The sequence below is a fragment of the Manis javanica genome, chromosome 13 (genome assembly GCF_040802235.1).
Source record: "Manis javanica isolate MJ-LG chromosome 13, MJ_LKY, whole genome shotgun sequence".
NCBI classification, from domain to species: domain Eukaryota; kingdom Metazoa; phylum Chordata; class Mammalia; order Pholidota; family Manidae; genus Manis; species Manis javanica.
The window spans coordinates 19,999,740-20,019,419 of NC_133168.1; the positions used below are offsets into that span (position 1 = coordinate 19,999,740).

At 38.8% G+C, this 19,680-nt stretch overlaps 1 protein-coding gene across 19 annotated transcripts in view; it reads right to left on the reverse strand.

The window, feature by feature from the left end:
• Window positions 1-1,453: 1,453 nt before the first annotated feature.
• Window positions 1,454-19,680, reverse strand: part of LOC140845881 (T-box transcription factor TBX18-like) — a 125,235-nt gene continuing 107,008 nt past the window's right edge. For 13 of the 19 annotated variants that reach the window (XM_073221024.1, XM_073221034.1, XM_073221035.1 and 10 more), the window contains 4 exons: window positions 14,910-15,077; window positions 11,748-11,812; window positions 5,910-6,004; window positions 1,454-4,349 (listed from right to left, as the gene is read on the reverse strand). In XM_073221024.1, coding sequence (XP_073077125.1) covers window positions 3,625-4,349; window positions 5,910-6,004; window positions 11,748-11,812; window positions 14,910-15,077 — 1,053 coding nt within the window. In that variant the 3' untranslated portion in view covers window positions 1,454-3,624. Of the gene's footprint in view, window positions 4,350-5,909; window positions 6,005-11,747; window positions 11,813-14,909; window positions 15,078-15,601; window positions 15,702-19,680 lie in introns of all 19 variants that reach the window. The other 6 variants (XM_073221037.1, XM_073221036.1, XM_073221038.1 and 3 more) reach the window with 1 other exon arrangement.

Consider the following 19,680-nt stretch of genomic DNA (forward strand, 5'->3'; position numbering starts at 1 on the left):
GTCATATGAACTTGAAATTGAAAGGAATAGTAAAGATGCTAATCCTAGTCACCCCTTTTACACACAAATAAACTGAGTCCTGACAGGTTATGTTTTTGTCCAAAATCATGGTTGGGAAACCCTTTGAAACCAAGTTTCTAATTCCCAAGGAAATATGTTCTAACCATACCAAAATTGCAAAGAAAGGAAATTTGTTTTTGACATAGATGGATACTAACTTTTTATTTACTGGATGTGTCTGTACTTAGCTGTTCATTTCCATCACTGATGTTTTTAAGCTTTGAGCTCCTAAAAGGTTGTAGTCATATATGTCTACTTACGTGTTCACACATTCAACCTTACCCTCCACTTATCTGTGCACTAGTTTTAAAGAATGGTCATTAATGAGATTAAAACACTATGCAGTAATGATTTAATATCCAATGGAAGGCTTAAGAAAACTTCCATAGAGATGAGTCAATACATTCCCCAGGAGGAAATCCACAATGGTTACACTTTGAAATAAAGGGTTCTTTACAAACCTGTCTAATTAGACAGCATTGGGGTAGCATCTGCCAACTCTACCATGACTCCTAAAAGAAGCTCATGACATGATTATTTTTAATGGCTTTACACCAGGTTTGGTTAGAGCTCCCTCTTCCCAAGGTAAACTTTTCCTCCCTATCCCAATCTTCCCAGAATTGCCTTACTCCAAGAATTACTCTTTTCTTTTAATCAGACCTCCGAATGTTTTGTTTATCTCCAAAGCTTTTGTTAATCTATTTCACTGCTGATAGGTTTAAATCTGGGGAGGGATGCCTTGAGAGGAATTCACAATTTAAAAGTGAGGTTCCTTTTGCTCAAAATGTCATTAATTGATATAAAGAATGAGTGTGATCCTTTGCTATGTCAGTACCACTGTGCCTCAGCCTCTTCCGGGAGCCACCGAAGTCTCCTGACCCCCTACATTCCAGAAATCAGGGGTCAGCAACTGGGTGCCCTGCTTGTGAAAAGCTGTTGACCTCTGGGAGGGAGCTTGTATGGAACCGAGTGTTAATTTTCAAAATGTGGCTGGTTTTGAAACAGCAGCAACCTCATCTCATCACAAGTCCCTGGAATGTTGCCTAGTCAAGGGGTCTAGAAATGATCTGTCATCACTGGTCAGTGGTACAAGCATCTCATTTTTGTATCCTTGCCCTGCTCCCCTGGACCTGAAACAAAACATACCATTCTGCCCTTCTCTTTTTACATTTAAATTTTCATGTGCTCAACATTTGTCAGAGCTTCACCTTCAGTGACATGACTAGGGCACCAAGAAATTATATTTAACACATGAGAAATGAATACCAGGCCCATTTCTCCATGCCTTATAATCAAAAGCTACAAAATCTGTGTTTGGAGTAGATATATGCGTGCTTATTCTTGCAACAACATTTTATAGACACTTGAAATGATTACCCTCCAAAGTCATAACCGGGTTTAGTAAAACACTTTAATATATAATTTCTTAAGCACTTTTTAAATAAAATACAGATATATAATAATAATTATCAATGCATGTATGTCATTTAATATAATGATAAAAAGCTAGTCTTTGAAGTGACATAGTGATTAATATTTACAGTAAAACGTAAAGGACACAGCATCTGTACAATACTGCTAAATCTAAAAAAGGATTAAAAAATTCTACTAGTATTGTGCTGTCATCTCAAATTACCAACAGCAAAAAGGAAAATGCTCTCCTTATTAACAGATATGGGTACAGATCATTTCTTTCCAGGTTTTCTCAAGATGGAAAACCCTCCTATTCTCCTTGAATTATACCAAGGATGAATGAACTCCTAAGGACTTTTCCCAAATTTCTGTCAAGCTATTATTACCATATACAAACATCTTATACAGGTCTACCTATTAGAAATATTTCATGTCCCTTCATGCTAATCTTAAATTTAAAAATTAATACTAATTTGATGAACAGTTACAGAACCCACAAGGAAATTTATCAGTATCTATAAACAGAGACACATCCTGTGCAAATGCTGTTCATATAGTAATCCCCCCTAAATACCTAACAGCCACGCTGTTTTAAGCAAATTCTACCCTTTCCCCATCTGAACTAAGGTTGAGTTTAAACAATTCTCTGTGGCACTGCTTTAGCTTGGTAAATATGTGAAATGTAGTGAGTCATTGGAGACACATTAATTTCTCAGCAGGTACATGGTAACGCTCCTCATCATGCATTCTTAGCCTTTCCTATTCACTCTTAGCGTGCCATCAAAGTTACTTGTTTCGAAATCCTAAACCATGTATAGATTGGATGGATTTAAAAAAAATTAATGCTGTTTTCATTTTTCCAGTTTTAAGGTTAAAAATGCTGTTGAGGTTAAAAGTTTTATAGCTCCATTATCATTAGTATCTTCCTCCTTCGTCCTTCAAGAGGGCCTTTATAATAATGGGCTTTGGCCTTTGCACCACAACCCCCAAAAGACAGATTGCTGGAGATAACCCCCTGAAATTCCTTACAGCGTTATTAACACCAAGAAGCCCTAGAATCTGTTTCCGGAAATACTCAGACAGAGGGACAAGGTTAAGGAAGGGGGAGGTTTCAATTTGTAGTAGTTACCAGACATAAACAAGCAGCACAAATGCCTTTGTCCTTACGTACAGACCGTGGGTCAGAAAGCAAGATGGAAAAATACGCTGAATGAAAAAATCTCACTATGAAAAAATAAGGGATAGTAACAACATTATTCCCCTTGATTTAAAGAGACAGCCATTTTTCTCACTGGAATCAAAGAATTTGAGGTGGATTTATTTTCTTTTTACCATTCCATTCATATCATATATTCCCTCCCTAGTGAAAATTGGAATTTAAAAATATTTATAGAACTTTCTTTAACAGTCTACTTGATAAGCTAAATAAAAGGAGCAAAAAAATCCCCAAATACTGAAAATTTATCCTCTGCAGATGAATAAGCACTTCTATATGCCCAATGGAAATGAAATGAAAAAAATGACAAACTTTTCCTCCACCTTAAGAAAATAATTATTATGGGTTATGGATTTTTACAGAACCGAGGTCATCTAATATCTGTGATAAATAAAAGAAAGGAGGAACACAAAGCTAATCCTTCACTACTATAAAATACCTCAGAAATAATGCTAAGACCTCTCACACTGTGCCCAAGAATAGCAGAAATCACAGGACCCCGTATGCTGGTTACTGCTGGTTATCCAAACTTGAGTATGACACTGTGTAGAGTGTTTTTCTGATGAATTAAGTTATAAGTCTTAGTCTGGTCAGTATTATTGCTAAGTTTTAAGTTTGCTGTTTGGTTTTTAAGAGAGTCTGAGAACTTTGATGAAACAAAGATTTACGCCATTACTCTGTGCAACTAGATGAACCTGGGGAGAAAAGAGCAGGATGTGGTTTTGTAGACTAGCAAACTTGATGTGCTGTGTATAGTATACAGATGCACCACAGATAATTCACCGTGAGAAAGTCAGATAACTCAGCGAGCCTTCATTTTCTATCATGTGTACATTTTACAAGCTACTGATAGTTTCTTTTCATACTGCTTGCAAGAAAAAGCAGCAAGAAAATGCATTAGAACGATTAGAATGTCATTTAACTTAAAGGCTTCTTCAGACCATATGTGCCGACACTTGAGATGATGACAGAGTTAAGCTTCCTAGGGTCCTAGAGTCAAAGAAACTCTGCTGACCCCCGCTGCTAAGCAGGTGCATGCCTTCCACAGAGGGCAACATCTGCCGATCGGTCATAGTCCCACTCGGGGAGGACCCCAAGAAACTTCCTTGAGAAGAAACAATTTTCTCAGGACTGGCAGCCAATTTGGGGGATGTGGAGAAGTTATATCCATACAAGGCACAGGGACTGTGCAACCGGAAGGTGTTATAGGAACCCTGATGGGTCTGGTTAGTAGTGAAGGCGTTGCTGGACGGTGAGGGCATGATGTACTGGAGCTGCGGAGACATCCCCGAAATCTGCATGGACAAGCTGGTCTGAGGGCAGCTGAAGGCATCCCCGTCAGTGCCACCCATGGACATGTTCACGGAAGTGCTGCTGCTCACGCCCACGTGAGAGGGAGTCCTGGGCGGGGCGAAGGTCTCGCCGGTCTGGCTGGTGAGCCTGTTGTAGGTCTCGGCCAAGGAGGTGCCGTATCGGTTGAGGGTGAGGCTGGCGCGGGCACAGGCAGAGTAGTCAGCTGGGGCCAGGCTACACAGCTGGCTGGTGTTGGGCCCCAGATGGAAGGCAGGTGAGGAGCAAGGTGAGTCGGACAAGAGATGAGGGTGGGTGGCAGGCACGCCCCTCCCAGAACCTTGGAGTAAGGGGGAGGAACTTGTATTTCCTATAAAAGAAGTTGAAAGGTTAAGAGAACGTCCACAGCCATCTTTTCCACTCAATTTTGTAAAAATGAGCTAGACACAGCTTGTTACAAGGGCAGTGACAGAGGTGAAAGAAGATGGTCTCGGCTGTCAAGGAATTATAGTTTAATTGAATTCAGACTGGAATATTTTAAACACAGATTCTCTCAATGTATTTTTTTCAAAGCAAATTATCCCCCCAGGGAATATTTTTTTTTTTTTCAGGAGATATCAGGATACTACCAGATAGAATTTCATTCACTTCTTCGGTTAGCTTTCTCAAAGTTTTCTCATTTACTATAATAAATATTATAAATACTGACTCTGCAACTTTATAAAATATAAATTTCATCTTACTCTATATTTGTTCCAAAAAGAGTAGCCATCACCTCTCTTGTACCCACATTTTACCCTCTCTTTCAGCAGAGCTTGCTCAGGATCAATATATTTTCTTGCCAAGAAAAAAGAGGGAACTCACAGGAAAGCCAAGCTGGCAAAGGACTCATCCTGCCACAGACATATCTGCAGCTCCCCACAGAAAGAGGTGTGCACCAGTGACTATGCCAAGCCTGGCTCCCGCAATAAAGCAATAGTCTAGAACTTCAAAGATCTCTTTTCCAACCAGAAAACAGGTTGGTGAACCACATGCAAACATAAGAGCAGAGGGCCAGCAAATAAATAGTCCTGTGAAATAGAGAGGGAGGTCAACCCTGCTTGCAAATAACAGTGGTAGTGCGGGTGATTCCCCCTCTCTGGATCTGCTGGCAGATTGATGTTTGCAAACTTGACAGAATTTAGGGGGAGAGGAGAATTCCAATGGGCAGGACAGGCTGTAAAACCTTCATTGCTCTAGCGACAGTGTTTTATACAGCTTCTCAAAATAATCTAAAAGCCCAATCCAACCAATGATAATTGTCTAAAACCCAGCAGGCTAAATTCTCACTGGGGTGCTGGGCAGGATCAGGCATAAAAAGGCTGAGTGCGGAAGTGGGCTGGGAGGCCTACCTACCGAGCAGAGAAGGAAGGGTCATCTCTTTCCGGGCAGCTCCCTCTGAGGAAACACCAGCCCTGGGCTTGTGGGAAATACTCAGAGGTGAGCCCAGGGAAGTCTGCCGGAGTGTGCCTGACCTTCCATCATAAATCCAACAGGAGAACCCTGCCTAGAGGCAATTCTGCCGAAGGAAGAAAAAAGAGAAGCTGGCTAGAAAGAGTGCACTGGGACCGGCATCTGCACTTTCTTGTGAGGGGCACCAGGCATCAGGGCCCACTAATCCACCTCTAATTTTTACAAGAGATTTCGGGTGAGGTGAAGGTCATGAAATACATGAACAGCCTAAAATATACAAAATTTAACCAACAACCACACAGCCACTTTTCCTGGACCATCCCCACGCCACACAGGAAAGATATGAATCCTGTAATAGGAGGATGCTGATGAAGAGGTTGCCACTACAGATGGAATAATGCCTTGAGCATTTTTTCAGTGACTGAGCTTCTAGGCGGGAACTGGCTATAGATAGGGCCCAGGATACCTTGTGATTTACCTTGCTTGGGAATTCCAGGAATATCTTCAAAAGTGAGAGTCCGTAGTGAAGGTCTCCAGAATGCGTATGACTCCACAAGAGCTTCCAAACCCATTCTGAACGGAGGGGTCAGGATGGGGGGAGACAAAAGAAGCCTAGTTAGGAGCAGCTTGTCAGGAGCGTTCACCAGTAATAAGCAACGCAGAAGACAATGCTGGTGTCGACAGCGGCCCCAACCCAGGCAAGTGAGGAGATTGGCACAGGCAGAAAGAAATGCTTCGGAAATGGGCTACCATCCTTTCACCAGTAGCACAGAGGGATGGGAGCCACCCGAGATGCCCAAGATGTCCTGCAAATGTCCTGAGAAATCTAAACTGATCTCAGAGGATAAAAATCTGTTCCTTTGTGCCGAAGAGCTAAGGTAACAATCGTGCAGCTAAGGTAACAATCGTGCATCCGAGTGGATGTGAGTCCAAGGCTCTGCTGTGATCTGGGACACACCCTTCCTCCCCCTGTTACCTTACTTCTCCCTCTGATGAGGAAAGCTTTGCTAAGAAGTATGGCCTTGTAAAGCCACATCTTTTCTAAGAGGCATTTCTGCCCATCAGTTGTTGCCTCAGCAGCCAGCCTAGAAGAGTGTTCATCCAGAAAACACTGACATCTTTTTCAGGGGCACCATCTCCCTGACACCCAGGGCAGCTAGGATGGCTCTCCTTCCAGCAACAGGGCATTCAGGGTGGGCAGCCCTGGCCTCTCAGCCCAGTGTGTGGGATAATGCAGGAAGGTGATCTCACAGGGTGGTATAATAGGCAGAGCTAGCACTGGCATCAAACATTATTTTAAAGCTCCTATATACACTTAATGAATGGATACTGAAAGAGTCAGGGTAAGTTGGTTATGGACTATTTAAATGATTCAGTCTTCCCCTTCTTATATCAGATAACTAAGTCCTCTAGGTTCTGAAAATGGGGCCCTTCACTCAACCAGCCCATGCTCAACTTTTCCCTCAATTGCCTTAGCCATAAGCAATTTATTAAAGTAGATAACATTATGCTTTTCATGAAACATATAGCTCCACTGTAGGAAATGCTTGTTTTCTGAGTGTCAGACAATACTCAGACATCTCTTGGGATCATTAGATACAGTTTTATTTAATACAGATAATCTGTATTTAATGTGGACGTTAAAGAAAGGGCTTATCTTTAATAGCTTAGACTAAGCTTGCTGCCTCCTCTGGATTCCTTGCAACCCCAAGTGATGACCTGTGAGTTAGGACTAGAGGAGGTTCCCCCCCAGTCATACCACCTACACAGCATGGAGAAAGCTTTCTGAACACCCATGTCAAGTGATATGTGCAGATAAAACCTTCTCACATCAGCTGCCCTTCTATTCCAAGGCTTCACACTCTGAATGTGCTTCCTTAGAGTGTTCAGAGTACAGACTATTAATTTGTTGATTCTGTCATGACTCCGTGAGGAGCACGGCTACCCCATCTTAGCGACAGAAGGAGACAGCTATCTGTGTATGAGTGGGCGGTGTGTGTGCATTCCCAGGCTTGCATGCATGAACCATTCTCACATGAATCTGGCCTGATTCACCCTGAGTCAAAAGTTCAGCAAGGTGCTATTCTGAGCGCACTTTAAAGAGCTGTCACAAGCCCCACAAGGCTAGTCCCTGGCTGCCAAAGGGAAGAGCTGCTCACAGAGGGGGCCTGCATAGGCCTTTCCTGGGCTGTACTGAGAGTGAAGGGAGGAATCTGGCTTCAGAGTTGTCAGTGTGCCACGAAGAGGACTACTGAGTAGTAAGGATACTGGACTGGGGAGTCAGGAGAACTGGGCTGTGACTGCAACTCATTAAAACTTACTGTGTAATCTTAAGTAAAGGTCTTAACCTCCCTGGACTTCAGTTTCTCACAAAGTAGAATAAAAAAGCACTGCATCCTCTCCTAACTCTAAAGTTATTTCCTACTAAGTGATTTTTCCCAAACCAGATATCATAACTGTGGTTGACTACAAGCCAATCCAAGATTACTCTACTCAGTAATATTTTATGTACATTAAAATACTGATTTGGGGCAGTTTGGCAGCCAGGTCAATTCCAAAACCCCACATAGCCTGCAAGTTGCATTTTATGTTTAACTAATGAATGATAGGTGCTCTTTAGCTGATTACTCTATATTTAGCCTGCACTAAGTTTTTACGACTTTGTAGAAACAAGCTGTTTTGAATGCTAGGACACAATTTTTTACAAAAATGCTTTTTCATTACCACATAGATGAGTTTAAGTTATCATAGTTTTAAATATTAAGAATACTAAAGTGGTCATGGAGTGGTCTCAATGGGTGTTTATTAAGAGGTAATTAATGAGCATTCACTAGGCTTAGAAATTTATTAACTGTAGAGATGAACATTACTGCATTATTTGCTAAGGTAGTACAAACTTTATTATGCTTCATATACAAATCCATAGACTAAATTCTTGGAGAGAAGTTATTATCATCACAAACATATAACCCTTAAGCATTAAGGAGATGCTCTGAAGGTGATGTATCTACAAGTGATCTGATTTGGAGCTATTGATATTTTTCCTGAGGCTGTTGTTTCACACTGGAAGTTCCAGAAAGGATTTCAGATATTTTGCAGGAAACAGTTATAAAATATTTATTAGCTGAATCTGGACTTTTTAAAAAAGGCCTTCATTTTCCCCAGTAATGGAGACTTTTCCCATCTAGTTAAAGAAAAGATAAAAGGCACCTCCTGCAGGAGTGTAGCCAAGGCGATAATTTATACAAGATGCCTTTGAACAATTTCCACATTTTATCACCACCCTAATTTATGCTATCAAACGGCTAAGTTTGTTTAGTAAAATGGTTATGTTTTTCCTGAAGTATTTAAAGAGAAGAAATTTTTGTACCTTCCTGAGTAAAAAATTTTATAGGGTCAAACCTAAAGCCTAACTGAAGAATGAAACTATTCTCAGCACATAAATTCTCTTTCACAAATGTCTTACAGGAGAGCTTTTAAGGTCTGAAGCTACTGATTCCTATAAAATAGGCTGTAGGACCATAAATAGCCAGGAAAGGATAATTTTTAATTAAAGCAAATTGTTTTATAAAGTTTAAAAAAATCACAAGTCTATGTTAATTTCTTTTCCTGATTAATTCATTTATTTCACATATGGGGAAAAGTAGAATTTATATTAAAAAGCAATAGCACAACAGAACCAGGGATATTAAAGAAATACATTGAACTTTTTCTCAAGGGCTTTCTTCTTTATCAATATATAAAAAAAAAATCACCCCTTCCCCCAAGCCCCTATCACCAGTGAACCCTCTAAGTCTTAAAAAAAAATCACCCCTTCCCCCAAGCCCCTATCACCAGTGAACCCTCTATAACTTAGCCTCTTTTTTTAAGAAAAATGATATATTAAGTTATAAATCTTTAAAGCTGACCAGATTCTTTCTTCCCCATATAAGGGTCTTCTGCATTCATCAATGGATAATATTAAAATCAGATTTTTTTAATGGGAAATGTTGATTTATAGATATTCAACATTCCAAAATGAGCACCGAAAAGCTTATCTACAACAACCAGGAAAAGTAATTAAAATGAGAAAAAAACCCTATTTCTTTCACTAACACGCAAGCTATGTACAGGCTCACTATGTTTTTCTTGTACTAAGATATTGTTCAAATACTTAGAGCAAAGTTTAAATTTTAAATTTTAACAGAATTTAAGAAGTGTTAAAATCCAATTCATTATTTTCTGTATGTCCACTGAAAACTAAATTTTAGAGTCAGGAAAGAAACAGTTGCAAACACTATGGATGCCCTTCCTATATATTCCCGAGACAGCCAAAGGGAAGGAAAAAAATCGTATCAAACCCAACATTTTGACCTCATGATACCAAACAAAAGACTAAATAGTTTATCTTCACAAATGCCACCGATTTTTTTACTGACCAAATTTTAAAAACCAGATGCCTTTTCATTATGCTGATGTTTCTAGAATTCTTCCTGGAAATTTGTCATACACAACTTACCACACGCTTCTACTTGTAAGTTTATTTATTATTATTGTCTGCCCAAAGTATACATTTAAAAGTATTTTTAAATTTATTGCTTTGAAAAAGAACCAGCCGAGTAGAAGCAGCACCATCCCCCAGTGTCAAGAGCAGTGAGGTCTTCCCCAGAGCAATCCTGCAGGACAGCCTGGACGTGGTTCCTGCTACTACTCTCCCAGTGTTCCTGCTGCTCTCCTGGTTCCTTATCTACTCTCCAAGCTTCAGGGATGCCCTCCAAGAGTTTCAGTGAGTTTTAATACATGTATTCTACGCTTTAAAAACATAACAAACTGGAAGTAATTGAAGACTTAAGTGGATAAATAATGTTGGGTTATACCCAGAACGACAGGAAGATTCCATCAAAGTATTTGTCAAGGAAAAAAGGAATCATTCCAAAGGCTGCTTTACCTCACAGTGACCATTTCAGTTACCTAATTATTCAATTTTCAGAAACTCCTCTGAAAAGCACATCTAACCAGGAGCTAATGAAACAGAACAAAAGCCAAGCAAGTTTTTCCTCTCCACACTGAAATACACACCTAAAAATAGTAATTTCAATACAGCCAACAACGTGTAGTAGGTATACCTGCAAATCTTTCTACAGGGTGAAGAATTTCAGAGGGAAACCCTGTTATTAATTAGTCTTGTTGACCACCTCGACTAGGTTAAAGGCTACTCTACTTTCAATGCATTTGACTCCTCACATTGCATGGCGTTTAAAAGCCATTGCACATGAAGATGAAATCAAGTCTGCAAACACTTGAGTGTATTCTAAGTAAAGGTCTCTGTTGACACAGACCCTGCCCAACTTAATCAGAGGAAAGAACTAAAAGTCTGGACTATGACCTGATTGTTTTCTCTCTACAATTTTAAATGAAATTATCCCTAAAATAAGTTAATCGGGGATTTTGACTTCATGTAGACACAGCCTATCAATACCAAGTTTTCAAAGAGTATTAGAATAATTTCTGGAGTAAAGTAATAAAAATTTCTCAAATACTTCCCTTTAAAAACAAAATGTTTTAAAAACATTTAAGTCAGAGCCTTACCCTGAAAAGGCATCTGGAGAACATTAGTCTATTATTACTCTCTATTACTAGCAATAGTTATTTTAGAAAATGTTGCACCAAGCTGTATTGGAATAGAATTATATCAATAAACTCAAGAACCTTTGGCACACGGAACTGGGTGATCTGCTTTTTGATAAAAGTAATAGAGTGGAACTCATTCTTGTAGCTCTCTCACTTAGTACAAATACCATAAATCATGACACAGAAAAAATAAACAAGTGTGTGGCTGTCAGCAGAGCCGAGACATATTTGGAAAATCAAGAACAACAGCTCTCTCGGCAATGGGGAGCAGTTTCATAGTCTAGTTGGGGGAACAAGAGACTCCATCATATTCAGAAGACAGAATCAATAGATAGCTATGACATCATAAGCAAATCCTAAACCAAGAACAAATTCAGAGAGGATATTCAGTTGGGATATTGCTGCCCCTAGGCCTGCAGGAAAGACTTCCTCCAGGCCCTGTGAGAGGCAGCGTGCACTACACTCCCTGACAACTTCTGTTTCCACCCAGCGTCACACATCAAACTCACCTTGAGAATGGGCAGGCCACAACACTACTCCCAAAAATAAGTTACATCCATGGCCCAACACTATTAAACAAGTCTAAATCCTCTTCAGAAATTATCTCCAAACCACATCAGCAAATTCAACTGTTTCTTTTGTAATGGAAAATCCACAATACAAAATCAAATATGTTTATCACAGGGTGTTCCTCACTAAGACTTACCTGTTCCTCCCAGAGTCTCGGAAGCCTTTGGCAAATGGATTCCTATCTATCTTCAGACGAGTTATCTGCAGAACAGGAAAAATAAACCACGTCAAATCACATTATAAATGTCAAGTAAGGTCATTACAAAGAAATGATGGAAGAAGTACAAGTTATTCCAAAATTAACTGTCAGCAGATTCTATTGTGCTCCTCCACCCTATTTCCCAGGTATTTTATTATCTTAGCAGCAAAGCTAGAAGAAAATCTCAGAAATCATCCAGACATTCATCTACTTTGAAAAACATTCCCCATCTCTATTCAAGCTCTGTAAATAAAGTTTGTTTTGCTTTTAATAACCCTAGAGATGGATATTCGAATGGTCTACTGAGGAGCTGTCCTTTGTTTGATAATCTCTCTGAACTAAAGTTCTTCCTTTTAACTCTGTGACATGGTTTAATACTGTTTCTCTTGCAATAGTGGTGATGGGAAACAGCTAATATCCAACGTCTGCTTCACAGCCATTTCTAAGCCTCAGTGTTAAGCAACTATGTATTCTTTTCTTCAGAATTACATGATATATAGTCCTTTAAATGTTCTGCCTCTATATTTTGCTTTGTCTCTCCTTGAATCATCTTTATGGCTTTCATCTGAAAGTTTTATGCTTTCCTCTTTTATCTGTGCAGTCCTGATCTGGTCAGAGCACTACAGTGAATGTCTAACCAGAGGTAACCACTACTTGAAGGTTCTAATGGGATTAAATCTCAGGCATGTAGTTGAAGTAAATGATGCGTTAATTTTAACTACAGCTCTAATTTGTTGACTAAGAACCAGCTTTTTGACCACTAGAACCCCAAGTTTTAGGAGGGAAAATTGTGCAAATTATCTAGTCTCCATTATAAACAATTTTTTTGATATACATTTTGAAATTGACACTGATTTAGTTACACGCATCTTAAAATTGACACTAATAAACAACATCCGGTCTATTTCTTAACAGAGCTCTACTTTGCCTAGAGGAACTTACAGCCTATTTCTAAGAAGCACATCATGCTTTGTTTTCTGTGTTTATTGTCTTTGTGGAATCTATAAAGTTAATGAATATACTTCTGACTGTACCATTTTGGCTAAGTACAAATGAACACTGTTGGATAACACTAAGGCAAAGAAAGACATCTTTGAAGTCTTCTCCAGTTTCCTTATATTTCCTGTGTGCACTCTCAGCCATCCTCTAATTAGTAGTACAACACCTAGGATACATATGTTCCATAGGATATTGCTTACTATGTGGATAAAACTACATTATATATAAGGGAAATAATGTAAGGCTTTGCCAATTAATTCACCATATCTGCCACTTTGTCATTGAATGAATTATTTATTTATAACTTACTATAGCTCAATTCTGTGTTCACTTAAATACATTTAAATAGCATTAAATAATTTAAATGTTCATGTAAAATAGTATTTTTAAAAGAGTTCAGACTTACAGAGTGGTGTCTTGTCAAAATAGATATATCATGATTACTATAATTTTACTACTGACATTACATCTATTGAATGCATACCATTCATGTTATACCAAGAGTTTTATGCATATTATTTCACTTAATTCTCATAGCAACTTACAATAGTTACTATCTCAATATTATGTTTTCTTTTAAACTAAGGCTTAAGTTTCCTACAATGATAAGGTTACTTGGTGGTAGAACTGGGCTGGGAGCTCATGCTGTTAACCATTAGGCTAGGCTCCTTCCCAATTTTCCATAAGTTCTTCAAAATAGTAGCTGGGAAGTTAGAAAATAAACATGATTGTTTTTTATCATTATCAACTTCCCTTCTAATTTTTCCACCCTCTAATAATTGATTTGTCAACATTTGCTAATTGGTATTAGTTACCAACCAACATATACCGAAAGCCCACTAAATCTTATTTATTGTATCACAGAGGCTGGGAGAAAATACACGTTTAAAACAGTTAATTTGTGTGTGTTAGAGAGACAGAGAAACAAGATGGACTGGGTTGTTCCAAAGATAGTAAATACCTCTTTTCTCCTTATGCATTATATTTTTCCTAAAAATAAAAAATCATCATCTGTACTCAACATACTTTAAGAATTATTATTTAATTATCGCCAGCCTTCCTAAAAGTTAATTTCATCTTCCTTCCTAAAAGCCTAAATAAAAGCATGGCAATATGCATGTGAAAGGACAGGACAGCTTTGGCTGTGGGACTGGCTTCTTCTCCACACAGAGGAGAGCAGGTGAATCTCTCAACCTTAAAGGAGGACACCTGGGACAGGATCTGAATCTCCTAAGAAGCCTTAAAAAAACAGAAACCACAACAGAGAGATTAAAAGCCTTAAAATTTTAACTGAGATGTATACAAATCTACAGAGAAGTGGAGACCTTAAGTAATTCTGCTGACCATTGGAATTTATTTTTAAATCTACCCACAAACCACATCAGCCTCCACTACATTGCTATTTCTTATGAAAACCATACAGATTGTGTGGATTGAATAATTGCCTGTATTCAATTCTCTACCTACTTGACACAACTTCTATAATAAAGATGCATATATATATATATATATGCTTGCCATACAGAGAGAAATATTTCACCTTTCAAATTATTTCTTATTTTATGAAAGGGTCACAACCACAATTGCTAATCTTTCAGACTATAAGCATATCCATCACCCTCTATCACAAAAATAGCATATCTTGAAAGAAATAGCTCTTTTAGTATATACACCAAAATGACTACATAGGATGAATGCTTCTGAAATACTGTGTATAATACATGCACTATAGTTTCAAAATGAGCAAACAAATCCCATGTTCTATGATACAATTCACTTTTCATATTCTACATGTCTACAAGGCAATTTGCATGGTTTCTAATTTTAATTATGACATCATGATTCACCATCTCAAAATGGAGAGTAAACATACACTGTGGTATGAGACACATTCTTGCTTAACAAAATCCTCACTAGAGTGGCCTTACTTGGGAAATCATGGATAAAGTATTGTTATTACAATATATGTGCTCTGAACATCACATATTGCAAATGCCTTATGACAATTCATAACATTTAGATACAGTGAAAAGGAGAGCTAGCTTTCTATATACACCAGAAATGAAAAGTCCAGGAAGATGCCAATTCTGAGAACAATACCTGCTGATTCTGATAGGCAGCAACAGTTGTGAAGACAGTTTCCGGAAAGGAGAATGCTTTCACTCCTTCCCCAGATGGAACAGGCTTGACGGGAGAGAGATCATCTCCACAATCTTTACGGACGACATGGACCCGCAGTTGATATTTGTGAATAGAATGAAGAATAATCTATGGCAAGGAAAGAAAAGCCAAATTTATCAAGAACTTCTGCCCAATATCAGCAGCATGACTAAGCGTTTAATGTGTAAAATCCCAGTTGGAAGTGAAGATTTTCAAGAATGCAGAAGCACTAATTAAATAAAAATATAATCAAAATTAGAGAGAGAAAGTTAGGAAGTTATTCATAAAATATGCATCAAAACACACACCAAAAAGGAAAAAGAAAACCTGAAATTTTAAGTATAACCAGGTTCTGCCTTAAAGTGGCTCACAGAGTCTCTGGTCTGCCAGGAGAGCCTAGGGTCTGTGGCCACATCACAATAAGGTTTCTCAAACCCAGATGCCTGGGGATAGAAAACTTGGAGCCCTCAGATACTACTAGAACTGGAAAATATGGTTCAACTCACTTCTACCCAATGATCCTACTTCTGAGAATTTATCTGAAGGAAATAATCCAAATACAGAAAAGCATTTTGTGTACAAAGATATACAGTATACTATTTATGACAATGGAAAAACTCTAAACTACTTACATGAGTAGTTGGTTGGGTGAGTGAAAATCCACACAATGGATACATGTTATTAAGCCATTATTAATGCTATTTGAACACAATGAAATGCTTCTTTTCAAATCTTAAATGACAAAAAAGGATTCAAGTTGTTAATAAGCTTAGCACAACTACATAAAAATAGACATTAAAAGGGACCCATACAATTATATGAACAGTGATCATCTTGGATAGGATTGCTGGTGACTATTTTCTTCTTTATATGTTTTATACTTTCAAGGTTGAGAAGGTGGGGTAAAGAAATAGCCTCATTTAACAGGATTTTCTATTTGCTGCAGAGAGTCCATATTTAGGTATTCATTAATGAATTTAGTTAACAAACCTGTATGTTTCCTGAGCTACATGATTTGAATCCAGGTTCTCGGGTGTTAGGAATTTGAAGGGGAGCTGCTTCCACAAAAGTGTTGGAAACACAGTGGTTGACCTGCCTCATGTCTTTTAGGATGCAGGCAGTTTAGTAAGCCAAACTCAGAATCTGTGAGCAGCCCAGAAAACAAAGAGCCTATATCTGAACAATGGGTTTGCTGCCACAAGGAGAAGTCTTTACCCTCTGGCAGTAACCGGTGCTATAGTCAGTTTTGTTTTGTAAACCCTAAAGTTTTCTTTTTATCAATGGAAGAAATGCCTGGATAGCAGATCTAATAACAGTGCTTGATGGGAAGGCAGCATAAGTATGAGAAAAGGATAAGAGGGGACAACAGTTCTCATCTTCACCTGCAGACACATGCACAAATCTTCAATCCTTGTAAGTTTCTTTCCAAGTCTAAGAAAGGACAGAATTTCAGTAACCTAATAGTGGCTCACAAAATCCACTTGAAGGGTTACAATCAGAGGTTTTTCAAATCAATACAATTATAAAAGAAAGTAGAAAAAAAAAGAGTGTGCTCCTCAGAGTAAGGATAGATACCATTTTACAAAACACTGTTTTCTCTGTTAGTGTGTGCATGCGTAACTAGGTCATAACATAGGATGTATGTCTGATTATAAGTCAGGTAAAAAGTCTGAAAAACACACAAACTTTAATTTTAATGATTCCAATGATCAGCAAATTCCAGGACAAAAGAAAAATTAGAAAAAGCTCCATTATACTAAAGGAATTTCAGAGGACTAGAGCAAACTGACTTGGAATAAAGGAAACAAATTGATTTGGGTTTCTGTTTATTAGTCAATGAAAAGTAGGTTCTAGTTTTATGAAGTCTTCGTTCTCTCAAGCAGACTTCTACATACAGCTTTGTACATTTAATTTTATCTGTTTATATACTTATCTAATTTCCAAAATGAATTAAGATGGGGTATATTGGAGTGGGATAAATAAATGACTGATCCCTGCTTATGTTTGCCCATTAAGAAACAACTGCCAATAGTAATCTAGAGTATTCAAGCAAAATAATGTATTTTCAAGATTATCTATAGGAACTTAATATATGCCTAGAAATTTTTAAAGAATGCTAAACAAGCCTCAGTTCTTCCTTATAAAATAACACTATTTGAATTTTAATAAACTATCAAAATTACAATGATGAGTGGTCAATAGTATTTCGCTTATTTAACAGAACAAGTAAAACCAGAAGAAACACTGGCATTGGAAACAAGGAAACCACAACGAAAATGCCCATTACACACACACACACACACACACACACGGCAAGGTCCCAAGTAAAGGAGCTTCTATCCTCCCGGGAATTGGGGCCTGCCATGGTGGCATTTCCGGCGACCTGGTTCACAAAGCATGGAAGCACTGACAGAGAAGCAGGAGATGAGAGAGAGAGATGTGCTCTTCTCACAGGGTTTTGAGAGTGCTTCACTGCAGAGTCATGACTGACTCAGTCGCTGGCCATTGCTGATTCAACCTCCAGCCCTCATCACTTTCTTCTTCCTTCCCTGGGGGCTTGGGGCTGGAAGATCCCACCCTCGAACCACAAGCCTGGTGCCCCGGCAACCAACCTCTACCCTGGGCTAGGGCCCCAAAGCCTCTGCACTAACCTAACAAGATACCCATTGGACCGTTATAGCTAAGAAGAATTCTCAGGAACTGCGGAAGAATAGCAAAAATGACTAGGAAATAAACAAAATATTAGCAAACCAAATTCAAAAATACATTAAGAGGATCAAACACCATGATCAAGTGGGATTCATCCCAGTGATGCAAGGATGGTAAAAACATTTGAAAATCTATACACACCATCCACCACATAAACAGAAAGAAAGAACAAAACCACAAACTCCACAGATGCTGAAAAAGCATTCGACAAACTTCACCATTCATTCACGATAAAAACCCTCAACAAAATGGGTATACAGGGCAAGTACCTCAACATAACAAAGGCCACATATGATAAACCCACAGCCAACATCATACTGAACAGCAAGAGGCTGGAAGCTGTTCCTCTGAGATGGGGAACAAGACAGGGATGCCCACTCTCCCCACTGTTATTCAACATAGTACTGGAGGTCCTAGCCATGGCAGTTAGACAAAACAAAGAAATACAAGGAATCCAAATTAGTAAAGAAGAAGCTAAGCAGTCACTATTTGCAGATGACATGATACTGTACATAAAAAAACCCTAAAGACTCCACTCCAAAACTACTAGAACTGATATCGGAATACAGCAGAGCTGCAGGATACAAAATCAACACACAGAAATCTGTGGATTTCCTATACACTAACAATGAACCAATAGAAAGGGAAATGAGGAAAACAATTCCATTCACAATTGCATCAAAAAGAATAAAATACCTAGGAATAAACCTAACCAAGGAAGCGAAAGACCTATACCCTGAAAACTGTAAGACACTCTTTGAGAGAAATTAAAGAGGACACTAACGAATGGAAACTCATCCCACGCTCTTGGCTAGGAAGAATTAATATCGTCAAAATGGCCATCCTGCCCAAAGCAATCTACACATTGGGTGCAGTCCCTACCAAATTACCAACAGCATTCTTCCACGAACTGGAACAAAGAGTTCAAATATTCATATGGAAACACCAAGAATTCCGAATAGCGAAAGAAATCCTGAGAAGGAAGAACAAAGTGTGTCTGTGTGTGTGTTGGGTGGGTGCGGTATCTCGCTCACCAACATGAAGCTCTACTACAAAGCCACAATCATCAAGACAGTTTGCTACTGGCACTAGAACAGAGCCACAGACCGGCAGAACAGAACAGAGACTCCAGACATTAACCCAAACATATGTGGTCAATTGCTATATGATAAGGCAGCCAGGGACATACAATGGGGAAATGACACTCTCTTCAACAGATGGTGCTGGCAAAACTGGACAGCTACACAAAAGAGAATGAAACTGGAACACTGTCTAAACCCATACAGAAAAGTAAATTCAAAATGGATCCAAGACATGAATGCGAGTCATGAAACCATAAAACTCTCAGAGAAAAACATAGGAACAAATCTCCTAGACATAAGCATGAGCGACCTCTTCAAGAACATACCTCCCAGGGAAAGGAAAACAAAAGCAAATAAGAACTGGTGGGAATACATCAAGTCAAAAAGCTTCTGTACAGCAAAGGACACCATCAATAGAACAAAAAGGTACCCTACAGTATATGAGAGAATACATTCACGAACGCCCGATTAAAAAATGGGCAGAGGACCTGAACAGACACTTCTCCAAAGAAGAAATTCAGGTGGCCAACAGGCACATGAAAAGATGCTCCACATCGCTAATCATCAGAGACATGCAAATTAAAACCACCATCAGATATCACCTCACACCAGTCAGAACGGCCACCTTTGGGAAGACACACAACAAAAGACGTTGGCGAGGATGCGGAGAAAGGGGAACCCTCCCACACTGCTGGTGGGAATGTAAATCTCAGTTCAACCACTGTGGAGAGCAGTATGGAGGTTCCTCAAAAAGCTCAAAATAGAAATACCACTTGACCTGGAAATTCCAATTCCAGGAATTCACCCTAATAATGCAGCAACCCGTTTGAAAAAGACAGATGCACCCCTATATTTATCGCAGCACTATTTACAAGAGCCAAGAAATGGAAGCAACCTAAGTGTCCATGAGCAGATGAATG